Source organism: Triticum aestivum, chromosome 4D, assembly GCF_018294505.1.
Source record: "Triticum aestivum cultivar Chinese Spring chromosome 4D, IWGSC CS RefSeq v2.1, whole genome shotgun sequence".
NCBI classification, from domain to species: Eukaryota; Viridiplantae; Streptophyta; class Magnoliopsida; order Poales; family Poaceae; genus Triticum; species Triticum aestivum.
The window spans coordinates 493,973,174-493,998,277 of NC_057805.1; the positions used below are offsets into that span (position 1 = coordinate 493,973,174).

Below are 25,104 nucleotides of genomic sequence, written 5' to 3' on the forward strand. Positions count from 1 at the left end.
GATTCAAGATCGAAATCCAGTTATGTTTCAACGGTTTCTAACGACGAGTTCTTCAAAATTAGATCCCATATGGGTAGCTTTCGTCAAACTTTTTTTTCAAGGGCAACTTTGGGTGCGATGAAGGCAACTATAGTGTTATAGGGAAGCAACTTCATATTTTGGGCCTAGTAGGACTTCGTATTAGATTGGTTTGCGTAAAACAAGAAAAAACACACAATACATAAGGCACCTTTAGTGCTACACACAAAGCAACTTCACTGCACTAGTATACCTGTGAATTTTGCTTACATTATTCCAACTTGCCTATCATGGTTGCTCACTTGCCTATTGTTGATGGTCAGTTGCCTAAAGTTGATGTTCAGTTGCCTAAATACTAAATTGCCTACCATTAATGCCCAATTGCCTGCTATTGGTAATTAGTTGTCTACCATTGCTGCTCAATTGCCTAACTTTGTGAAATAATTGCCTACAATACTATGAAGTTGTTTATCATTATTTTTCTAAGTTGCCTACAAACAGTCTGAAGTTGCCTAGATTCACCACCAAGTTGCCTACCATAATTAGCAATAGCAGACACAAAAGCATCATAAGTAGATGACTTCATAGTATTATAGGAAATTTAGAAACAACGACAAACGAGCATGAATAATAGGCAACTTAGAAGTACAGGTGAGTAAGTTAAGAGAATGTTAGACAAAATTAACTAGGATACAAAATGTAGTGAAGTTGCCTATTTTTAGCACTAACTTTGCCTCTAGTGTAAAGAAAGTTGCTTATGAAGGTGATGTGATGTTATCTACCTCTGTCTTGAAGTTGTTTTCTATTACTAGTTAGTTGCTTATTTGTTGCTGATTAGTTACTTTTAACGAAGTGAAGTTGGCTTATGTTTAGCACTAAAGTTGCCTCATCTAGCATTAAATTTGTTTTTGAAAAAAATCATCAAAACGTATCCATGTAAGGATTAGTTTCAAAGAGCTCATCGCAAGGAACCAGACAGTGAAAACGGTTCTTTCTGACACTTGATTCAAAAGTTGTAGCCTTTTGAAGAAAAAAATGTAACGGAATAAATAGTTGATGACGTGCTCAGACTTCGCTGAATAGTGTAGCTGCACTATCTAGCATTTATGTTGTTTTGATTATCTTTGCGATCCTTTATTTGTTTGATAAAGTGCGCAGAATAGGGAGACATGGGCAGATAGAAGACAGGTCAAATAGGACGTTGGATAAGAGAATAAAAAAGATTATGCAATTCTTCACTCTCTTACACCTAAATTAAGTTCATATTAGAAACTCAGGAACATACTTGCGTCAAAACATAACATAGACTCCAGGAGACTTGCAAGCCTCAAGTAGGTCACGTAAATAGAGTGCTACTAGTACAAGCCGCAGCAGAATTATTATTTTATTTCGTTCCAACAGCATATTGTTTCCTCGACTGTTTCTCCGCTCGAAAGTCCAGAAGGGCCACCACGCTTAGTATCTTCATGCTTAGGATTGCTCAACTTCATGCTTAGGATCTTCCAGGACAATACCAGCCTGCGAGCACGCTCCAACTTTAGTCACCGACGCCTATCCATCAACAAATGTTACACCTATTAATAAGTAGTACCGCGCCAGATGATGCATACAAAATAGCACAACAGTAAAGCCCCTCTTTACTCAAGTGCATGCATGCCAACTATAGTTACTTGCTATGGAAGAGACAGAACAGTAGGAATTGTATAATCCATTGTGGGCTGTTATGTCACCCATACAAGTTAATGAAACCTAGTTTCTTACCAGACATGCTTCACCAAAAGCCCCACTTGACCGTTGTGTTTTTGGACGAGGACCTTGCTCAAAAGCTGCTTGTTCTGTCCTTGGATGCTTTCTGAGATTGGAATTTTCCGAACTCAAAACCTTATTTGTGCCTGCCCAAGAATCCATACTCTTAAGGATCACTGGATTAAGAATCGCCATGGCATAACATGCCTTGACTTGATTTTTATGTAGAGTGTTCAGTTAACAGTGAACATTACAAGGACCAAAGGTGAAGAAAGAAGCTAGTTCATGGAAGAATCTGAACTTAATTCACGTTCATTCTTTTCCAGGGAGCAACATCTTTTTATTTTTTAACCAGGACCTATATGGTGTAAAAATGATCGCTTCAAGTATTGTTATGCAGTATAAACACAAACAATTAGCCTCATTGATCCAAATTCAGTCCTGAAACTACCATCGAAATAATATAAGCAAAACAACAAAAACAGTTTAACAGAGGGAGTACTTGATGAAAAAAAGGTACATTTACATAGGAACAAAATGGTGAGTAAACAGCAGAAAGCAGCACGACCAGTTCTTATGACTGAACAAATGAAACTGAAACATGGCATATCACATACTCCCACAATCTAAGACGTTTTTTGCAAACTATGTTAGCAAAAACGTCTCATATTATGGGACAGAGGAAGTATAATATTATCAGTAATGCATGCATCTACTTGACTACACATTCGGTGTACTTACAACAAATCATATCAGGGATCAGTTGGGCAGATGAGTTCCATTCTGGTATATAAACAATCAACAGTATTCAAACAATTTACCTGCATTTGTCACTGCCGAGATACCAGCGTTTTCAGCATGGCTTGTCAAGTTCACTGCCTGTGAGACTGCAGCAACAGCAGCACCTACAACGAGTTCGACAATTAGAAATGCAGTACACGCATGTACTCACGAAGTGTAAGGAACGCCATCAAATCATGATGGTGTTGCTTCATAAAACAGGTATAATATGTGAATAAACCAATGAAAGATTGGTAATGGAAAGCTTAAGGGAAAAAAAAGGTTCCCTGATGTAGATACTTAAAACTAACTTCTGTAACTAGGGACAGACAATGTGCATATGAAGCAAACATAACTCAATGAGTGTTGCGACCATGAACTAAACAATAAATCAATATGTGTTTTGACATAATGAAGCATGACAATGATTACAGGCACATAGGTTATAGATTGAAACTGAGAAGCAGCCTTTTGGAACATAAGAACTGCATGAAATCAATAAAGCATACACTGTTATGATGATGCATATAGCCCATGTGCTAGTACAATTGATATTCTATGATAACGGAAAAAATGATTCACTAATAAGGTGGAAGTTTGCCCAAGTTTAACAAAAATAGCATGCATTTGTCACGGATGAGATACCATATATTTTAGCAGGAACTGTCAATGTACCAGACATAGTCTGTGAAACTGAAGGAACAGGAGCACCTGCAACAAATTCAGCATTTAGTAAAGGCAGCAGGTAAACATGCATCAATAAAGGGCAAAAAAGAACATGAGCCTTACGGTAACTGTAATTAAGAATTATCATGCAGATAAAATAGAAAGAAAGAGAAGCAATTAATAAAAATGATAGATTGGAAAACTCAAGGGGAAAATGTTTCAACTGCAGATCTTTTAAAGTAGGTGCTATAGATACGGGGAAAACAATGTACATAGGAACGAGAAGGTAAGTAGTGGAACAGACTCCAGCACGACATTGTACGTCCTATATTTGTTTATAGAAGGAGTACATGCTAATAGGCACATGGCACAGACATGGCTTGGTATTATACTTCGTGAGGCCAGTGTGAACTGTGAAGTAAAACTAAGTGCCTTAAATTATAATGCACTTCCTCTACGACCCTGGCCAAATATAGAAAACTAGAACTTTGGCTATTATTCGTCACCTAGATATATTTGTGAATTTCAAAACATGCCTACGAATTGTTGTGGCTAGCCTCGACAATATATAAATATCGATGGATAATTGTTGATCTCAACCACTGCACATCATCACTAAATCAAATATTACCATCAATAATGCATATAGCCCCTTGATGCATAAATTTGGTGGTTTCTAACAACGAACAATTTCAGGCAGGGGTGGACCCAGCATAAAAGGTCGCCACCTTGCCAAGTCTGCGCTTGTATTGCTAACTTTTACTGGCTCATGGTAAACTGTTCTTAATTAACATGTATGTATCATATGCTGTTGGTCATAGGTGTCGATTGACCCCGTTGCTATAGTATAGGTCAGCCCTTGATTTCAGGGATCAATTGTGCAAAGCCAAAGATGGAGGTTCGCCCTGGTTTGGAAACAATCAAGGGTGGTCACCTAACAATACCTGCATTTGTCAAGGTATTCGACATGGTCTGCGAGACTGTAGCACCAGGAACACCTGCAATGAGTTAATTAAACAGTTAAAAGTGGCAGCGAGCAGCCAAGCACTGATAAAATGCAAACACCATCATCAAGACCAATCACAACAGGGACTGCAGTTCTGTATTATGTGCACATCAAACAAACACCGATATACATGTGCATAACAATAAAGTCAGATACTTCAAATATTTTTAGAGAAATTCTACAAATAAGAGTGGGCAATGTTCATAACAATAAAACAATCTGTGTTGCAACAGAATTTAGATTGGCTGAAATACGAATGGGCATACAGGTCACAACAAAGGAATATCCAACGCATATTCCAGTATAGCACCTTAAAAGCAAACAAATGTCTGATTTTTTTTTGTGAAGTCAGAACAAAGGCTTGGTTCTAACAAACGCGGAAAGCATGTACACAAAACTAACAGGGCTACAGTCTCCAAATCACATGTAAAAAGTGTGAAGTTGAAAGAGAAGAAACCACTAAAATTGGTTTGGAAGATGCTGTGCAGATGTGTGCCAAAAGGATTCAGCCTATTAGACAGCTAGTAAGAAGACGTCATATAATAAGTGGAGATAATAACAAATGGGATTAGTAAGCTAGGGTTACCTTCCTTCCCACTTGATTGAAGTTCCAGACCAGCCTGCAAGCTTTCATCTGAAGATGACACAAGTTGATCAGTTTATATGCATATACATGCAAGATCCGAGAGGTTTTTCGAAAGAGTAAAATCAAAGGGCCTCACAGCTTGCTGCCAAATATATCTGGATTGACAATAAGTCGAGCAAGCTATAGATGTGTAAAGTGCAAAGTAAACAAGACAAGGACACAAGAGCAGGGGCTAGTGTTACCAATAAGATCTGCGTGCCACTTCCTTGTTTTGTCTGTCAATCCTGGCACCAACAACAGTAACGATGGCTTTTAGCATCACAGATATAGAATCTACAAGGAAGTATATTGCTTAATAATAAGATGCTTGTAAATAGGGCATTGTACCCCTGTTTATCTCGTGACTGCGAGTTGACGAAGGCAGCCTGCAAAACATGGAGCATGTGCATGAGTTGAGTTGGTCAAGAAAGAGCCAGCAAGAGCAGAATGAATTCGCCATGTTTCAAGGTCATATTTTTACCTCTTCTTGGTCCTAAGGAAGATCTTGGCCAGTGTTTTAGGTCTTGGCAGGTCTTGTTCCTTGACGTGGCGCCTCCGACGGTACCTAGGCAAACAAGATTACAGGGAAATCAATGAGAGACTTATTTATTTTTATTAATTGTATCAAAGTTAGTTGCAATGAAATTGGCAGACCGGTTTTACACATTGCCTAGAATGGAATGGATCAAGTGAACATGGACAAGCAAACTAATGGAGCCGGAATCACCTGAATCCGATGGGAAGTACATCGTGTGGCATCATTGAGCCGGCCGGCAATATGACCAGGCTTTTCAACTCAGGAGCCTTGTAAGCCAAGTGTTTGACGATTTGAGAGGCCTTCCAACGAACGCGCTCCCAGTCCAGGGAGGACCTGATGAAACAGTGGTACAGATTTAAGTCGAGAGACATAATAAAGAGGAAAAATTGCAGGAATGGAGAGGCAGGCAGGAACTGAACTGAAGATATGATCACCTACCTGACTTGTTCCGAGTGGAGAATGGAGAGGACGATGGAGCGGATCCGGAGGGCGTCGTGGGAGACGGAGTCGTCGTGCTTGAGGTACCGTGTGTTGTACTTGCGGTTGAAGTAGGTGAGGTTGCGGTCGGGCACGCCGGCGACCATGCTGGCGAAGGCGGCGTGGTGCTTGAGGAAGTGGAGGAGCACCTGTGCCTCGTCGCTCTGCGGGTGCGAGGTCGGGCGCAGGAAGCGGGAGACGTAGGCGATGGCGTCGTCCCACAGGCCCTGCCGCACCAGCCGCGACAGGTGGATGACGCTCATGTACGCGTCCGTCTCGTTGAGCAGCCTGCGAGTGATTGGTTGATTGGGCAATGGCGGCCGCCGGTGAGCGAGCGAAACAGTTTAGGGGGACGGAGGGGGTGGGGATTAGGGGATGCTCAAGCACGTACCCTCGCAGGGCGTCGCGGAAGCCGTGGAGCCAGAGGTAGGTGGCGAGGCGGCGGTGACGGCACCGGCGCACGCAGCCGTAGTCGACGGGGCCGACGGACTCGCCCAAGTCGCCCACCCAATCGGGGATGACCGTGACGTGGCTCCCCAACGACGAATCCATCGCGCCGCCGGCGAGGTTGACAGGACAGCGGCGGGTCCGGCTGGGGCTGGGGATTTGGGGGGGAGCCAGCAGAGAGATTTTTTTTTTTTTGTTTGTTTGTTTCGGATGGAAGAAGAAGAGGAAAGGGGGGGAGGGGGAATATGTATAGAGGAGGCAGCCTCACCACGGGCCCACCACGGGAACCCGCCCAGCCCCGACCCCGACCGCACCCCACCCCGCCCAAACCCCTCTGCAATGTTTTTGAAAACGTCCCTCTATTTCTTTGAAAACGCCCCCACGTCACCACCCTTAGAGCATCTCTAGCAGACCCCTTAAAACACGCCGACCCGCAAAATAACCGTTCGTTTACGCTTTCGGGCGAAAAAAGTTGCCCGATCAGACACCACGTCAACCCGTGGCCTGTAAAAAAAATTGCGGGGCGCAGCAAATCTTCGTCCTCGACCTTTAGATACACGGGGTGGGAGGCCGACCCGAGCTCGACCCCTGTCGGCTGCGAGACTTGGCAGGAGGGACATTTCCGCGCGGCAGTTCCCGCTTCCCCTTCCCTCCGCCGCCAACGATCTCCCTCCACCCGCTTCGGAGAACCTTACCCGGCTTCCCTCTGCCGCCATGGAAGCCTCCCAATCGTCACCTGTCACCGTGGATGCCATCCACGCGCCAACCCCTCCGGCAGATCTCGTCACCGGCCATATCGCACCCGTCGCCGTTCAAGGCTCCACCGCGCCACCCCGCAAGTGGCAGGGCAACGTCGTTGTCCAGGGCGACGCTCCCGCAGCCCCCGCCGGGAATCCGGTCCGGCCCGCGCCGGCGAAGAAATTGAAGGTTGAGGGTGTGAAACGCAAGAAGCTTGCCGGAAGAGCTACCCCGCCAACACCTCCCCCGATTGCGCCGACAAGAACTACCCCGATGACGACGTTGTTGCCGCCGCCCCTGAAGTCGGCAGCACACGAAACAGAGCCCTCGCTCGGGTTTGCGGGCTCTGTCCGGCCGTAGCCGATTTCGGCCTTTAAAACGCGTTTTTCTCTACCCTTATCCGTGGTTTAAGGGTCGTAACTTTAAGGGGTCTGCTAGGGAAGCTCTTACCTGATGTCTACTATGCAACCTTCTTCTTGTAGACGTTGTTAGGCCTCCAAGTGCAGAGGTTTGTAGGACAGTAGCAAATTTCCCTCAAGTGGATGACCTAAGGTTTATCAATCTGTGGGAGGCGTAGGATGAAGATGGTCTCTCTCAAGCAACCCTGCAACCAAATAGCAAAGAGTCTCTTGTGTCCCCAACACACCCAATACAATGGTAAATTGTATAGGTGCACTAGTTCGGCGAAGAGATGGTGATACAAGTGCAATATGGATGGTAGATATAGGTTTTTGTAATATGAAAATATAAAAACAGCAAGGTAACAAGTAATAAAAGTGAGCACAAACGGTATTGCAATGCGTTGAAACAAGGCCTAGGGTTCATACTTTCACTAGTGCAAGTTCTCTCAACAATAATAACATAATTGGATCATATAACTATCCCTCAACATGCAACAAAGAGTCACTCCAAGGTCATTAATAGCGGAGAACAAACGAAGAGATTATTGTAGGGTACGAAACCACCTCAAAGTTATTCTTTCTGATCGATCTATTCAAGAGTCCGTAGTAAAATAAGATGAAGCTATTCTTTCCGTTCGATCTATCATAGAGTTCGTACTAGAATAACAACTTAAGCCACAAATCAACCAAAACCCTAATGTCACCTAGATACTCCAATGTCACCTCAAGTATCCGTGAATATGATTATACGATATGCATCACACAATCTCAAATTCATCTATTCAAACCAACACAAAGTACTTCAAAGAGTGCCCCAAAGTTTCTACCGGAGAGTCAAGACGAAAACGTGTGCCAACCCCTATGCATAAGTTCACGAGGTCACGGAACCCGCAAGTTGATCACCAAAACATACATCAAGTAGATCACGTGATATCCCATTGTCACCACAGATAAGCACATGCAAGACATACATCAAGTGTTCTCAAATCCTTAAAGACTCAATCCGATAAGATAACTTCAAAGGGAAAACTCAATCCATTACAAGAGAGTAGAGGAGGAGAAACATCATAAGATCCAACTATAATAGCAAAGCTCGCGATACATCAAGATCGTGCCAAATCAAACACGAGAGAGAGAGAGAGAGAGATATCAAACACATAGCTACTGGTACATACCCTCAGCCCCGAGGGTGAACTACTCCCTCCTCGTCATGGAGAACGCCGGGATGATGAAGATGGCCACCGGTGAGGGATCCCCCCTCCGGCAGGGTGCCGGAATAGGGTCCCGATTGGTTTTTGGTGGCTACAGAGGCTTGCGGTGGCGGAACTCCCGATCTAGGTTATTTTCTGGAGGTTTCAGTATTTATAGGATTTTTTGTTGTAGGTCTCACGTCAGGGGGGTCTCCGGGTTGTCCACGAGGCAGGGGCCCACGCCCAAGGGGGTGGGCGCGCCCCCCACCCTCGTGGGCAGCCCGGGACTCTCCTGGCCCAACTCTTTTACTCCGGGGGCTTCTTTTGATCCAGAAAAAATCATCAAAAATTGGCACGTCAATTGGACTCCGTTTGGTATTCCTTTTCTGTAAAACTCAAAAACAAGGAAAAACATAAACTGGCACTGGGCTCTAGGTTAATAGGTTAGTCCCAAAAATCATATAAAATAGCATATAAATGCATATAAAACATCCTAGATGGATAATATAATAGCATGAATACTTCATAAATTATAGATACGTTGGAGACGTATCATTACCCCACCCCACCCAGGTGGCCAGATCCCTTATGCAACTTTTGGAAAACGCCCTTCTGTCTTTCTTTCGTTGACGAGACTAGGATGTGTTTGGTCACTTGCATTGTTTTTAGGCACTTTGCATACTTGTCTCATCAGGGATTGGTTGAGCATATGCAGGCAAAAAACCAACATCTGCATGTTGATTGGTTGCCTGCATATCCTCCCCCTGCATCACAACAACGGCTCTATTCACTATGTTTGGTTGCTCGCATTATATGTGGTCACACGAGTGCACGCTTTTTGGTTGCATACGAGCATAGAGTTGTGCTCACCTTATAACCTACTTGTTGAGCTTACCCACTACTACTACACCTTACACACGATCACACCAAGCACACCAACGTCACAGCGCTGCAATGGCGATGAATTGGACGAAGATGATGAAGTTCTTCAGCCCAAACTGACGATCGACCTTGCCAACTTCAACACTGTTGCATGCCTACTTTCGCACAAACTTGGAGTAAACTTCTTCTGCACCCCACCCCGCCCGAACCCCTGTACAATGTTTCTGAAAGCGTCCCTCTATTTGTTTCGAAAATGTCCCAAGGCCACCACCCTTACCCCACCATGCCACCTTTTGAAAACGTCCCTCTATTCTGTCTTTCTTTCCTTGATGAGACTAGCTAGATATCAGCATGGGAAAGTATCACATGATACCAGTCTTCACATGATACCAATTTGAAAAATTCAAATTTGAACATGTCAAAAAATTATGAAAAAAATCATGGATGTTCGCAACATATATGTCAACCACTCCTAAAAAATTCAGATCAAAATTCGAAATCTACAAGGAGAAACAAAAAAGACAAATTCATCATGAATAGTGTCGAAAGAAGACAAAAGCAAAAATGACACTATTCACATCTGAATTTGTCTTTTTTGTTTCTCCTTATATATTTCCAATTTCGATCTGAATTTTTTAGGAGTGGTCGACATATGTGCTATGAACATCCATGATTTTTTCATAATTTTTTGACATGTCTAAATTTGAATTTTTCAAGTTGGTATCATGGTATCATTTAAAGACTGGTATCACCTGATACTTTCCCATATCAGCACCCCATCCTAACTCAGGCTATTTTTATGTGTAACATTTTTAGTAGAATAATTAAATAGTAATTAAGATTTTACATTGTTAAACAGTACATTTAATTACATAATAATTAATATCGGCACCTCAGGTTGAGCGGCACCATAAACCACAATGTTCCATCTAAAACTGATGCATTTATTTTGAAGAAGAGCTCTAACAAATTGTTCTCCATTAAATATGTACTCGATCTTAAAAAAAACTAATCTCTTAATACCTGCACGCAGTGACGGACCCATGATTTGCTGACGCCCCAGGCGAGAAACTAAGGGCTAAAAACTACCCAAAAAAACTCTAGTTTCAAGGCATACAAAAGTCAATCTATGTTGCATAACTAATAAGAAAAACCAAACATCATATTCAATGGCAGCATTTGTTCCATGATGGGTCAACTAATAAAGCAAGACAAATCAAAAGACAATATGTAGCATAGATAGATGATACAAAAGATTGATACCAAATCAAAGGATTGGTTGATCTGAGCCTCCCATGACTGCATCTTCAATAGCAGAAGAAGCTAAACCTTCAATCATCGATTTTGAAATACAAATCAGTGCATAACATAGCAGGTAAAACTAGTTAATAATGATGCAAAATGTGAAAACTTATGTCTAGTACGAGGCAAAACGCCTTTACGTGTACGATAACCTTGAAATACCATAGTTTTCAGCTCTTGGTTGCTTAAACAGAAAACAATGAAAGCAAAAGGCTGATTTTTTTTTCAATGCTATATTCCAATCAGCCGCCATGATCATTGAACCAATAGTCATGAGAGCTTCTACCATTTATCCATTCATAAGCATGATTAGTTGGTTGGCATGGACCCATACTAATGTACTCCCTTCTAGCAAGATTTCTAATGTCTGCATCTAAATCCTCAATTGGTATTCTCTTACCGAGGTCAGATTCAACATCACCGAGTTTGAGTTCAGCTCTAACATTAGGGGTATTATCAGTCGTTTGAGTTGAAGGACCTGTTTTTCGCGGTTTCGGTGTTTCCAACTTGAAAAAAAGAATGCAGTGTCTTGCTTCTTTTACTCATCTTGCGTTCCTGTAAAAATTTAGAGAAACAAAATTTTCTCAATGTCAAAATCAGTTTCTACATCTAACAAACAGACAAACTCTGGCATCTAGCAACTAAAATCATCATCAATTAGTGACAATGTGACATCTACAAACAAAAACATGGCATCAAGCCATCAAGTCATCGGTTTCTACAACTAAAATCATCGACAAATAGTGACAATGTGGCAGGAAGTGAGGACCGAGGAAGTGAGGAATGAGGACTACCTCGCCGGCCGCCGGGCAGCCTGCAGACTGCAGCCTCGCGCCCTAGCCGAGGTCTCTGCGCCGCGCCCTCGCCGGACATGACAGGCGGACAGGGCAGGAGCCGCAGAGGCGCAACCAGGGGCGCTGGAACGAAGAGTGGAAGGGGGGCGCCGGGGGGCGCTGCGGGATGGAGCGGGCCGGCGACGGCAGTCGGTGGCGGTGGCGGGCAGCGACCGGCGACGGCTTAGGGTTCGTCGGGTTGGGGGAAGAGGGCAGCTGCGTCTGGATGGTGCGGTTCGTGCGAGCGGCAAGAGGGTGAGTCGGCCTGGGCGGCTGGGCTAGTCGGCCTGGGCCTCCTGGGCTTGGAACTGGGCTACGCCCCAGGCCGAATTATTTTTTTGTTATATATAGGCCGAGAAATTTTCTCACGCCCCAGGCAATGGCCTGGGCTGCCTGGGGCCCAAATCCGCCCATGCCTGCACGGGTCACTCCTGATCTTCCCTGTGAAAAGGCCCCTCCATCAATGCCCCTCCATCAATGATTGAGGACTAAAATGTTCCCACAAGATGATTTGATGCTTTGAGTGCAATTTCCTCAAAAGGAAACCTCAAAAAAGTTTATCTTGTTCCTTTTGCTTCTTTTGTTTGGTTGTTTGTCTTAGGATTTTCCTGTGTCTGATGCAGTTGAGAGAACTTGCTTGGGATTTTTTATATTCATCGGAGCAAGTAAAGATCAATGATAATCACTCTCACATTAATTGAATTCTAACTTTGTCCTAAGTCAAACTTATTCAAGGCTGGACCTAGTCTCTAGAAATAATACACTACGTGGTGAGTCTTGGCTTGGTAGATTTCTTCATCCAAATTTGTGTTCCACTCATTGATTTTATTTCTTATTCTTGCATTTTGTAAAGCTGGTGATCCAAAGTGCTCTGCTTAAGAAGGTGATTTTTGTTACAAGGGAGTGAATTGAGTTTGAAATGAATCGTGAGGTGTAGAAACTCAATGAAAAATATAAGAAACTTTGAAGAACGAAATAGCAAGATAGAAAAGGTAATATAAAATTTACCAAAAAATGAAAAGGTTAGGGGAAGAGAAATGGAAGATAGGGGAAGATGAAGTGGATCTAGAGATGAATCTGGATGACATTGTCAATAAAGTTGAAAACACACTGAGCCAAGATGAGGCCGAAGAAAAATGTGAAAGAGGGCTTTGGAAACAGAAAAATGTTGATGTATGTATGTATTGTAATAGTAATCCTTGCAAGTATTCCAGTTTGCTTTTCTAGGTGCAACGACTTGGGGGATCTTGTGAGTGGTTATGGTCGTCGTATTCATAGTCTTCCATGTCATCGTTGTCAACCCTAGCTCAATCGATGCCGACACACATGGTAAGCTCACTCGCTTGCAAGAGAGGTGAGGGACAAATGTGAGAGCGAGTGTGTGGGCTTTACCAGTCAAACCTTATCCATTCGGACACGTCCCTTTCTCCCATCTGTCTCTCTCGCTTCGCTGCCGTCGCCAGCGTCGTCCGTCGCCACCGGTGAGGTCGCGGTCCGCCGCCTTGAATGGCGTCGCGGACCCAATCTTCCCGGCCGCTTGGTAGATGATAAGTGGTGGAATAATTTTTGTACTTTGTAAAAGCACTCAATTAATGCGCTCGGCTCCTTAAAGAATTATGTTTACCAATGCATTAATTACAATGCATGCATGCATGAAGTACATGCATTGATCAATTTTATCTTAAACCTTGTATGCAATGAATTACTGCATCTTGAAATCTGAACATGTGGTGAGAATAATCAAATTGTGACTTATAAAACGGAAAATCTAAAATTTTAAAATAAACCTTATAAACCGGAAAGAAGGGAGTAATAAACAGTGGGAAATTTATTGCCCTTTGTCAAGAAAAAAATAATATTGGTGGCTGTCCCTAGTGTGGTTATTTTGAGCAATTTATTAGTTTTCATCATCTGGCCTGATGGATGGGTTCTAGTACAAAGTAAGATGGACAGGGAGAGAAATGTGAGATTATGGAGTAAACTTTGGAGTGCAGCAAAGATGCAAGAGCTGCGGGGGCACTCCTGTTTGCAGCTGTTGACATGTGGTGAGTGCGCTTGCTGCTAGAAGATTGGAGTTATAAAACCCACAAAATGGAATTTCACCGAGGCAGCAGTGGTCTAGTGGTACAATAGTACCCTGCCACGGTACAGACTCGGGTTCGATTCCCGGCTGGTGCATGCTGAATTCTTTTTTCTGCTGGTCAGGTGCTGAATTCTACTTTGGGCCGTCATTCTGACGTTTTGCATGAGCCATCTTTAGAGAGAGGGGAAATGGTTCTCTTTTTTTCTTTTCTGGATGGCACAATTTTGATGGTATTTCCTTGTTCAACCTCCCCATCCCCCCCACCCCCCCCCCCCCCTCCAACCACCACCGTAAAAAAGTGCGTCCTGGCCGTCGAGCGGGCACGCGTCAGAGGACTAAACACGTCCGCACCACACGCTGTCGACGGTTTGAGGGTCGATGTTGGAGGTGTCCTAACCTTTTGCGTCCGAGCGAAGTCTGGAATAAATCCCGAGGTTGTAGAGGCCGATACAAATGAACCCTCACCTTCAAATCCCTGAAATTGGTACCCAGTACTTGCATATCCCGATTAATCCCGACCCCGCGTGAGTAAAATCTTATTTGGTGTAATTGAAAAGGTCTGGTCCCAGCCAGGATTGATTTTTATAGTGACTTACTGCATGGTCCCACCTAGCTATCATATGCATCTCCCCACGAGTTCACTCCCAACTAATTAGGTGCAGTGCAGCGGTGACCGGCAGCGGCGCCCGACGTCTTGCAGGCTGCACTCACGTACGCATCCATGCGTCTCCATCCCGCCATTGGTCGCCGCGTTGCTCGCTAACCACATCGCCGTTTGCCTTAGCTCGCTTGCAGCCACGGGCCATGTTTCAACTTCGTGCCCGACGCCACCTGCTTCCTGCAGTTGCTCGTAGATACGCGTGGCCCGTCGTCTGCATGACCCCGTATTCGTTGGCCAACCCGCACCATGACCCGTGTTCGTTGGACAGCCCGCATGGCCGAGCTGTGTCAGTCCTCGTCCCCGCGCAAGCCTCGACTACGCCATGAGCTGCAGGTGCCGCGTGATACCCCGGCTACCGCCGGCCAACGCGTGCCTCGGCCCCACTGGTCGCGCACGTCACCGGACGGCTCACCGTGCTTACCGTGGTTGAGCCGCGTGCAAGCCGCCGCGATGCACCAGCCACAGCCGCATCGCGCGCGCGACCAGCTGGTCGTGTCGCACTCTACCGAGACCCCGCCGCCAGCCGCCACCACTCAGTATAGCCCCACCGTCCAAAGGTCTCCAACAGCCGCCGCCTCTGGTCGACTGCCAGACGGAGTCAACTCGGCCGTCGACGCCAACCAGTTCGCGTCTCGGCCTGCCTCGTAAGAGAGGAAAGAGGGATCAGTGGTGGAGAGAGGGGAGTTGGTGGCTGGAGAGGGAAAGGGGATCGGAAGAGGAGAGGATAGAGGAAGAAGAAGATAAGAGAAGAGAGATGAATCTGACTTGTGGACTCATACTGTCAGCAAGAGTAGCTGATGAACCCGGCTGGGATCATTTCTGTTCCCAGTACGCCAAACATGTCTAGGGTTTAAAAAGACTGGGATCGGAGAGGACATGTCTAGGGTTTAAAAAGACTGGGATCGGAGAGGTCAGGGTATCAACTTCAGGGATTTAAAGGTGAGGGTTTATTTGCGTCGGCCTCTACAAAGATAAGGTTTATTTCAGACTTTAGTCTTTGCATCTCGTCACAGTTTTGATGGTTTAGGCATCCAAGATTGATTTCTTTGTTCAGCCCACATGGTATCGTCGTCCCGGCGTCGTCACTCGACCGCCGTTGAGCGAACAATGAGCACGAGCTGTGACTCTGTGAGTGAGATGAACCTTGTACCCACGGGTCAATGGTTTGCTCTGCGTGACTGCGTCTGTATATTGCGAGCGAACAATGGTTTGCTCTGTATATTGTGAGCGCCCAGCCAGCGAGTGGATAATTTTACCCGCGAGGGCGCGGTGACGCGGCATCTCTCCATCCAGACACACAAACTTCCCCGCTCTCCGGCCGCCGCCAAAGGCACGCCATGCTCCCGCTCGCCGCCGCAAGGGCCTGCCTTTCCTCCCCGGCGCCGCCGCGGCCGAGACCCCCATCCCGAGCGGCGCCTCTCTCCCCCCTTCCCCGTCGCCGCTCCACCGCCACGCTGCCCAGACCCGCCAGGCTCCCCCTCCTCCGTCCGCTCTGGGCCGCCGCGGGCGCGGGCGCGTCCTCGCGGCCCGCGAGGGACCGCGTCATCGACTTCGGCAAGCACAAGGGGCAGATGCTGGGCACGCTGCCGCCGTCCTACCTGCGCTGGGTGGTCGCGGAGCTCGACTACGGGGACACGGCGGCCTGGGCGCGCCTGGCGCGCGAGGTGCTCGACGACCCCGTCTACGTCGACCGCGTGGAGTGGGAGCACGCGCACCGCTTCCTCCGCGGCGACTCCAAGTTCGACTACGTCTACGACGACGACGGCGACGGGCCGCTCCAGGAGATGGCCGAGCGCTTCGGCTGGGACCTCTCCGACGAGGACGGCTGGGGCCGCCTCGACTTCCGTCTGCTCGGCACCTCCTACGGCGGCCGCATCCCGAGGAAGGCCGACCGGCGCCAGAGCACCGGCAGCAGCGGCAACAGACCCCCCCGCGGCGGCGGCGCCCTGTTCGACGCCGGGGCGGCCGACGCGGACGGCCCGAGGGGCAAGAGGGACGAGAGGAGGGAGCGGATGCGGACGAGGAGGGAGGAGCAGGTGAGGACGGCCAAACTGGATGTGCTCGGCGCGAAGGCTGGCGGCGCACTGGGGACGGCGAGGAAGGCCCGCATTGGTGCGGCGGCAAAGAAGGAGATCCTGGGGCTGGGGCGCGGCGGCGAGAGGGCGGCGCCGCTGAAAGGCGGCGAGGGAGGGAACCCGTTCCCCGGCCGGCAAGCCTTCCTCGACAAGGTCAGGAAGCTCAAGGGCGATGATAGCTAGCACCAGCAGCCAAGCTAGGTGATTCCAGGATCGTTTAGTGCTCCATAGACGTAAATTTTGGCCAATTCATGGGAGCTAGAGGCACGCTGGTTCAGATTATTAGCTTGTACTTATTCATTTCGATAAATTACAACAGTTTAAAAGCTTCTTTTACGGCAACATCGACACTGTTGCTGCTGTGAACTTTGCTAGTCGATCGCGTGATTTATGAAATGACGTTGAGAGCAACCCTGTCTCTAATAGTAATAGTAATATATAATGGTGCGCCAAATCTTCAGGTACAGTTTCAGTCAACTCTTCTCCCCGGTAGCCTTCCTCGCAGCCGGTGGCGCGTCGTCCTGTCTACGGCTTGGGGCTGTCACTGAATTTCTTTGCAGTTGAGTGACGAATAAATAAACACGAAACCGACATTGTTACATGTAAGTAGCATCCAACACTTGAGTGCCACTCCTGTCTGGCATGGAGTACTGGCTGATGTGACTCTCAAAAGATCCGTGGCAAGATGGTGACTGAAACATTGCTTCAATCTAGGGTGAAAACTCTTCTTTGCACATTTATTGATCGAACTTAACAATGACGAACTCATGTCGTTGCCTTGTTGAAGATGTCGCCTCATTTATGCGTCGGCCTGGTTGGTTCGGCAATTAGAGCATCTCCAACCGCCGTCCTAAAAGGCGCGCGGCAAACTGAGTTTTTAGCACGCGCGGGACGTTTCGGCGCGCTCCAGCGGTGCCGGGAAAGTCGCGCGCGCGGGAAAAGGCGGCAGGTCGCGCGCTATTTTTGGCGCACCGCTTCCGGCGCGCCTATAAAATGCGGCGCTCGCCTCTCTTCCTCTTCCACTGCCACGCGCGCCTCCACCGCTTCCTCGGTTGCTTCCGCTGCCACGCGCGCCACCGCTCCAGCGCCCCGCCACCGACGCGCCACCATGCCGCCGCGCCGCCGAGGAGCGTCGGGCTACCGCGGCGTCCGCCAGCGCCCCAACGGCGGGTTCTACTCCGAGATACGGTCCGGCCAACTCCGGCTCGGCCTCGGCACCTTCGAGACGGCGCACGAGGCCGCCCGCGCGTACGACGCGGCGGCGTGGCGCCTAGGCAGGCCGCGCCCGCAGATGAACTTCGACGACGTCCACACGCTCCAGCAGGCGCTGGACGTCGCCCCACCGCCTCGTCTTCGCACGGCACAAGACCGTGCGGAGCACGCAGAGCGGCAGCGCCGCCTCCTCGTCGCCCATGAGGACGAGCGGACCATGGCGGAGTGACGCCGGCGCCACCCGGAGGACGTCACCTACGAGCAAGCCTACTGGGCAAGGCGCCGCGAGGAGGACACGCAAAGGCGCCGCGACGAGCGGTTGGATAGGCGTCGGCGAAAGGCTCTGGCGATATCGTTCAAAATGGTGGGCAGTCGATCTTTTCGGCTGATGATGACCGTTGGTTGGACATGTGGATCAATACCTCGGACCAGACCAGCGAGGATAGCGACGATGACGATGACGACGACGACTGGGAGTATGTAGTTGCACTATCTAGTAGTTTTTTTTATGTCGTTGAACTATCTAGTAGTAGTTTTTTTAATCTATCTATGCTATGGAACTATGTAAAATATCTATGTATCTTTTTTTTATCTATGAATTTTATTTATCGTATTAAAAAAATGTACGCAATGTTTAGCGCGCGCTGCATTTTTGCGCACTGCTGGAGCTGCGCGCGCGCTACTTTTTAGCGCGGCTGCTGGAGCCAGCGTTGTGCGCCGCGCCAAACCAGGCGATGGGCGCGTGGCAAAGCAGTTTTTAGCGCGCGGCGCATTCGGCGCCCGTTGGAGATGCTCTTAGGATGGAAATTTCTTTGTTGGTTACACACGAAGGTACACAAACAACGACGAGATCTAAGCAAATCCATCAAAGATAGATCTGCCGGAGATACACCTCCACACGCCCACCAACGATGCTAGATGCATTGTCGGAACGGGGGCTAGGCGGGGAGACCTTTATTCCATCTTTAGGGAGCCGCCGCCGTCTCGCCTTCCTGAGCAGGACACAAACCCAAGCAAAATTAAAAAAAAACTGAAACGGAGCCCTCCCACCGGCCCTTGCTAGGATCGACCGTGCCTCCGTGGCCCTAGGGCCACCGGAGACGAGGCGGACCTGTGCTGACGCCGGTGAGAGGCATGAACCCTAACTTTCTTTCTTGAAGGAGGAGGAGGCGACATCATGAGGGTGTTTATCCCTTTTTGACAGTGTTGTTGCAGAAGAAATCGACTTAGCCATAGGTGTTAAAGTCATATATCTTGTAATGGTTATGTCGTGGTTGTCTCACTTTGTACTTCTCTTGTTGATGACTTTGCCTTTGTTGCCTTGCATCAACTTTAATAAAAATGGCTGTGTGCATCACAATGATGTGAGGCTGGTGGTTTCAAGTTTCAACCTTCTTTTTGAAAGAAAAAAATTAACAGCGACCCTATTGCAAAACTGAGGTTTTAATGTAAGCGGATAATGGACAACAAACTGTGATAAACCCTCAAAGACGATAGCCAGCTAGGTGAATTCATGAACTCATTCGAATGGTGATTGAGATGTAGTAAGTGTTAAATTTCGTGGAAGTATTTGCTGATGGGATTAGTTGGCATCCTAAGCCTGGTCTTCCCTTGCATAGTTTGTGAGAATGTGAGTTGTGACCACAGATAATGGCATCGTGCGCTTTTGTTTGCATCATCACCCCCAATTCGACCGGTCGGCTTCTTATTGGCTAGTTCAAGAGATTGATAGTGTTTGAACGAGGCACCCTCCAACTTGCTTGTGTGGTCAGTTACTTCATTTTCTCTTTCAGTAGTAGCATGGAGGAGTAAACTCTAGAGATATCACTAATTGATTAAGTAATCGAATTGTTTTATCAATTCATGAGTCCAACAGATCTATTTCTTTCTGCTTCATTGTCTAGATCATATGAGTTGCCATACGTGTTTATGATCATGTATGTAATTCTTGTGGTGCCTTATGAGTTGAATAATTCCATCTATTGATGTTCGCTTGACTGTAAGTTTGGCTCGTGGATGCATAACGTATCTATATTTTGTTATCTAATCCTGACCAGGTTATCTTGATGGAACATTTATGAGTAACGGTGTGTATTAGATGGAGTGAACCGAGAGGTGTGATTAGCCTAGTGATAGAGAAGACTAAATGACATGTTACCATTAGTATTTTCCTAGATCCCCACACTAAGGGTAAAAGGGGAGTTACCTTAGATCTCAATTTGCTGAACTATATTATCGAGTTTCTCTTATGAATGGGAGTCTTAGACAAGGAAAAGAAGTGCTGCTAGGTGAACATGTCGGAGCAAAGGTCAAATGGTTTAAATCCGAACAATTTGATCCCGGGAAACTAATCATCAGATTTCAAATAGAACATCCATGTCTTTAATGATTACCTATGTTATTGAGGACTTGGATCTAGTGGCCTCATGGATAAAGTGCGTGGTCTTGTTATAGGAGCCTTCCGCTGAATCACGGTCTCGCCAAGATTGTCTTCATCAAGAGAAGGGAAAGTACATAATGAAAGTTATGTGGTATTGCAAATTGAAATAGGAATGGAAATTCAGAAGTTGATTAGGGCAAGTACATAACGAGAGTTATGTGGTATATGCAAATTGGAATTAGAATGGAAATTTGGAAGTCGATTAGGCCCCATTTTGCATTCCGCACCTATGCCTAGAATTCCTAGAGACGGTCATGTGTATAGGAAATTATATAAAAAAACTATACAGACATATACATACCTTAGTAGGAAATGGTCAAAAGTAGTCCGACCTCCGTCCGAAAATATAAGACAAAAGTTCTATAGTGGAACGTTGCATTTTTTTTTCAGTTCTTGTATTCAATCATGCATGCCAAGACAAGTCAGGCTTGCTACTTGATTTTCGGATAGCATGCATGGAATTGCACTAAAAAAAGTGCTTGAGCTACCGGTCCATACATGTATTATTCTCCACTAGATAGTACATGGTTATGAGATCTGACTTGGTAAGGATGTCATCTGGGCACATCCATTCACATAAATAATGTAAGCAAAATGATGACCTACTATTGCGAAAAGATGGGATATATTTGAAAACGAGACATCGCGCAGACACGCTAAGGCTACTATTCCGATGGATGCAGACCTACTAACAGACCGAGGAATGTCACAGAAGGAACACATCAAAATCACTGTAGGCAAGCACATTCTCCGGCCACAAGCACGCATGCGCACATGGCTAATGGGCGTGTTGCATCACTAGCGCATGGCCCTTGGATTCTGATCCCTTTGGAGCCAAACCTTCTTCCTCGCCGGGGACATCACATCCACATATCATATGGCCAATGTCCGGACTGAAAAAAATGAAGGAATTGTGAAGCATATGGTGCAATGAGACCGGGACCTGGTAGAGAGTTGAAAACGCGCATGCGCCTCCACTTATAAGTAGTCCTGCCCAATGGCCACCAACACACACACACACACACACACCAAGCGATCGAGAAACCAATCGAGAGTGCAGCCTGAAGCAAGCTATATATTCCAGTTAGCTCAGAGACCATCATCACGGTCATGGGGTGCCTTGTTATGGTCACCATACTGCAAGTGTGCTTGATCATCAGTGCCGCCGCCGCTGGCCCGCGCAAGATGGCGAGGCTGGTGCCGGCGATGTACGTGTTCGGGGACTCGACGCTGGACGTGGGCAACAACAACTACCTGCCGGGGCCGAACGTGCCCAGGGCCAACACGCCCCTCAACGGCGTCGACTTCCCCGGCGGCGCCCGGGCGACGGGGCGGTTCAGCAACGGCTACCACGTCGCCGACTTCATCGGTACGTATCTAAGCCATCGGTCGTACATGAGTATATCAATTCAAGATGCGTCACTGATCGTTTAACGTGCAACCATGTATGCAGCAATAAAACTGGGACTGAAGGAGAGCCCGCCGGCGTACCTGTCGCTCGCGCCACGCCCCAGCGACCTGCTCCTCAGCGCTCTCGCCACAGGCGTGAGCTATGCTTCTGCCGGAGCCGGCATCCTGGACTCCACCGTAAGTTTATTTTGGCCCATCTTTTGCACGTGCATGTTACCATCCATCACGAGTTCCACACGCACGTACGCATGGAGATAAGTGAATAAAGCTAATAATGCATGCAGAACGCGGGGAACAATATCCCGCTGTCGAAGCAGGTGCGGTACATGGAGTCAACCAAGGCCGCCATGGAGGCCAGGGTGGGCAAAGCCGCGGCGCGCCTCCTGCTCTCGAGGTCCTTCTTCCTCTTCAGCGTCGGCAGCAACGACATCTCCGTGTTCGCGGCCGCGCCGGGCGACGTCGCCGCGCTGTATGCCAGCCTCATCTCCGGCTACTCCACCGCCATCACGGACCTGTACGGCATGGGCGCGAGGAAGTTCGGGATCGTCAACGTGGGGCTGCTGGGCTGCGTGCCGGCGGCGCGGGCTCTCAGCGCGACGGGCGCGTGCAACGACGGGCTCAACCAGTTGTCGGCCGGCTTCAACGACAAGCTCAGGTCCCTCATGGCCGGCCTCGCCGCCCGGCTGCCGGGCCTCGACTACTCCCTCGCCGACAACTACAACCTCTCACAAGTCACCTTCGCCAACCCAGCGGCATCCGGTACGTACGCCGTGCCTTACCTCTTTTCCATGGATACGGATGAGTACTTGATTTGCAAATACCTAACTTCTGGAAGGAAGTTAAACTCTTAATGATGAGCATTAGCAGCAAGCACTTGTACTAATCCACGTGATTTGATTTGATGGTGCAGGGTACGTGAACATAGACAGCGCGTGCTGCGGGAGCGGGAGGATGGGGGCGGACAGCGACTGCCTGCCTAACTCCACGACGTGCGCCGACCACGACCGCTTCGTCTTCTGGGACCGGGGGCATCCCTCGCAGCGCGCCGGAGAGCTCAGCGCCGCCGCATACTTGGACGGAGCGGCCGGGTTCACCGCGCCCATCAGCTTCGACCAGCTGGCCCGCAAAGATTTAGCTATCTAGCTAGGGTGCCACTCCACACGCGCATGCTATGCACTCCGCACGTTCATCCACTTGTTTTTTCACAGATATAGTATAAAGCTGCTACTCCTAGTAGATTAATTAATAATTAGCCGCGCAACAGAGTGATTCAGAGTGTCAGAAGGCGAAATATATGTGCAAGCACAATCAGGAATCTCTGTCTGGTTCTGATGTTAGCGCAGGGAAAAATAAACAACACTACACCAGGTTTCTCCTCAACGTCGGTTTCTCCTCAACGTCAGTTTCTCCTGTGTACAAATTGGTCTTTGAATTACTATATCTGAAATCATTTTTGTATGGTGAAATATCTGAAATATTCTTGATTATTCTTTAGATTTTTTTGCGTGGAGTTATTTTTTAGAGTTGTGATCTGGTACGAGCGTACGGTTGACTGTTGTGGTTTACAGTCAATCTTAGCCATTGACTTATGACTAGATACCACCCAGTGATGCTAAAGATTGACTTGGTACTCAATCACCTGTGGAGAGGCTCAGATGCCCAGTATTTCAACCATTGGGATATTTCCTACGAGATCCTTTGGATATCGAGGTGTAAAGTTCCAAGGAATACATCCCTACGCCCCTCATTTACATAAAGATTAGGTGAATGCCCGTGCGTTGCAACGGGATACAAAATATGGAGTATTAAGAAATGATAATCAAGGTCATAATTCAACTTCATGGGTATTACATTTAACTTCCACCTCTACTATGACCAATGTGCACCTGAAAAGTATTGCAGCCTGTTTGTTTCCACAGGGTACATATAATCATGTGAATGCATCAAGCAAATGCCATCCTATTTCCTAGCATAGGACTGGCTCCATTCATCTACTGGGACCACTATAAGCCCCGTTCCTTCCTTTTCATTGACATCTCCAAACACACCCTCTTGGAAGTAGCCCCACACTACTAATCAAATGCACTAATAAGGGAATTGGTACTACTGACATGATAAATAACGTGATCTAAAATAAACACGAATTCCTTGGATATGAACTATAATAATCAAACGAGAAGTTGGATCTGGGGGATCTTGAATAAAGCTGGACCGGTGACCCCAGATTGAAGAAAATAATTGTACAATGAAATAACAAAAAATGGAAAAACATTGGATTCAATGGATACTTTGTAATGTCTCTATGAAGTAAGGGCAAATGATAACTTGCATGAACTGGTTGTAAAATTAGATTGCAGCCAGCGGCAACAAAATCATAGCGAAGGTTGATGCGCTTCCTACAACACAAAAAAACAGAATAGACCGTTAGAGAGCAACATAGGGGAATAATAAAGGGGGAAGTAGAAAGAGAACCCGAAAACAATAATCCACTTCGGAGCCCGGGTTCAGATGAGCCCGGTGAAGTAAAATCGCAAAAAATACAAAAATAAATCAAAAAATCCAACCCAAAAAATTGCAAGCGAGATGCGCATGTGCGTGATGTTCGTGCAATTTTTGGTGATAATTGGAAATTCGAAACGTGCGTGGCAAAAAAGATAAATCTGTACTGTTTCTGAGATGTTTCTCTCAAACCGGATTTTTTTTGCCACGAGCTCCTCGAATTTCCAAATGTCACCAAAATTTGCACGAATATCATGCGCCTAAGCATCTTTCACCATAACTGTTTTGAATTTGTTTGATATTTTAAACGCATTTAGATGAGCCCGGGATGTGGGAGCCAAAACTCTGCTCTCATGAGACGTCCTTCCATGACCTACATCCGCACAAAATAATAAGAAAATATAAAGAATGCTCAACATCCTGTTAATTGCGGCAACACATGATCTTAGGCATGGTTGTTCTGCAACCTGCAGATGTGTATAAGAAAACCCAGTCAAATAACCAGCCCACTTGAGCTTCTACTTGGCTAATCCTACAGTTATTGCCATAATCCAATAGTTGTCAGCTATCTTACATATACTATATAACCATTCATATACTATACTGCATCTATTTATTTTGGAGATCAAACTTGATATAAGCTATGGTTTACGCAATTCACAAAATTTGGGGTGTTGTCTCAAGTTCTTAAGTCGCCAAACACTCCATTAACTACAAGTTCACTGGTTCTTGTTGTCCAAAGAAGTTTATTGAACTCGAAAAGATCCAACATTCTAAGAAATTGGGCAAGTGAGGAAGCACAAAGCAAAGGTATACCTTGTGCTATGTGTCAACGAATCCACTTGGAATCCAATTTCTCTATGGGGGGCTCTCTGGGAGCTTTGTTTAGCTTTGGACTGACCATGATTTCTGGATTATCAGGCAGAGGTACAACATTCTTTATAGAAGTTGATTGGCTTGGGCCAACAGGTTGTTTCTAGCAGTTGATGCGAGGGAACTTCTGGGCACATGAGGCACATTTGAGTTAATGAAGACAGATGATTTTTTATTTTGTGTCGTCTCAGGTTTATCACAA

At 46.9% G+C, this 25,104-nt stretch overlaps 3 protein-coding genes across 7 annotated transcripts; 2 read left to right on the forward strand and 1 right to left on the reverse strand.

The window, feature by feature from the left end:
• Positions 1 to 1,261: 1,261 nt before the first annotated feature.
• On the reverse strand, positions 1,262 to 6,515 carry LOC123098955 (uncharacterized). 5 transcript variants are annotated; one of them, XM_044521045.1, is made up of 12 exons: positions 6,248 to 6,515; positions 5,818 to 6,144; positions 5,569 to 5,712; positions 5,323 to 5,406; positions 5,190 to 5,227; positions 5,045 to 5,086; positions 4,803 to 4,850; positions 4,155 to 4,208; positions 3,220 to 3,255; positions 2,586 to 2,669; positions 1,780 to 1,910; positions 1,262 to 1,536 (listed from the first exon to the last, which is right to left on the reverse strand). In XM_044521045.1, exons 1-12 carry the CDS (start codon positions 6,406 to 6,408, stop codon positions 1,489 to 1,491), a joined length of 1,197 nt encoding a protein of 398 aa, XP_044376980.1. In that variant the 5' UTR covers positions 6,409 to 6,515; the 3' UTR covers positions 1,262 to 1,488. The 5 variants fall into 5 exon arrangements, with proteins under 5 accessions (XP_044376980.1, XP_044376978.1, XP_044376979.1 ...); XM_044521043.1 differs by having other exon boundaries at positions 1,262 to 1,569; XM_044521044.1 differs by having other exon boundaries at positions 3,190 to 3,255.
• An 8,966-nt stretch (positions 6,516 to 15,481) lies between these two features.
• LOC123098956 (uncharacterized) lies at positions 15,482 to 16,804 on the forward strand. The gene has a single exon (XM_044521047.1). It carries the CDS (start codon positions 15,731 to 15,733, stop codon positions 16,649 to 16,651), a length of 921 nt encoding a protein of 306 aa, XP_044376982.1. The 5' UTR covers positions 15,482 to 15,730; the 3' UTR covers positions 16,652 to 16,804.
• Positions 16,805 to 21,107: 4,303 nt separating this feature from the next.
• On the forward strand, positions 21,108 to 23,024 carry LOC123100551 (GDSL esterase/lipase At5g55050). Its single transcript, XM_044522462.1, has 4 exons — positions 21,108 to 21,489; positions 21,574 to 21,707; positions 21,815 to 22,289; positions 22,441 to 23,024. The coding sequence occupies exons 1-4, from the start codon at positions 21,231 to 21,233 to the stop codon at positions 22,671 to 22,673; spliced, it is 1,101 nt and encodes a 366-aa protein (XP_044378397.1). The 5' UTR covers positions 21,108 to 21,230; the 3' UTR covers positions 22,674 to 23,024.
• Positions 23,025 to 25,104: the final 2,080 nt, after the last annotated feature.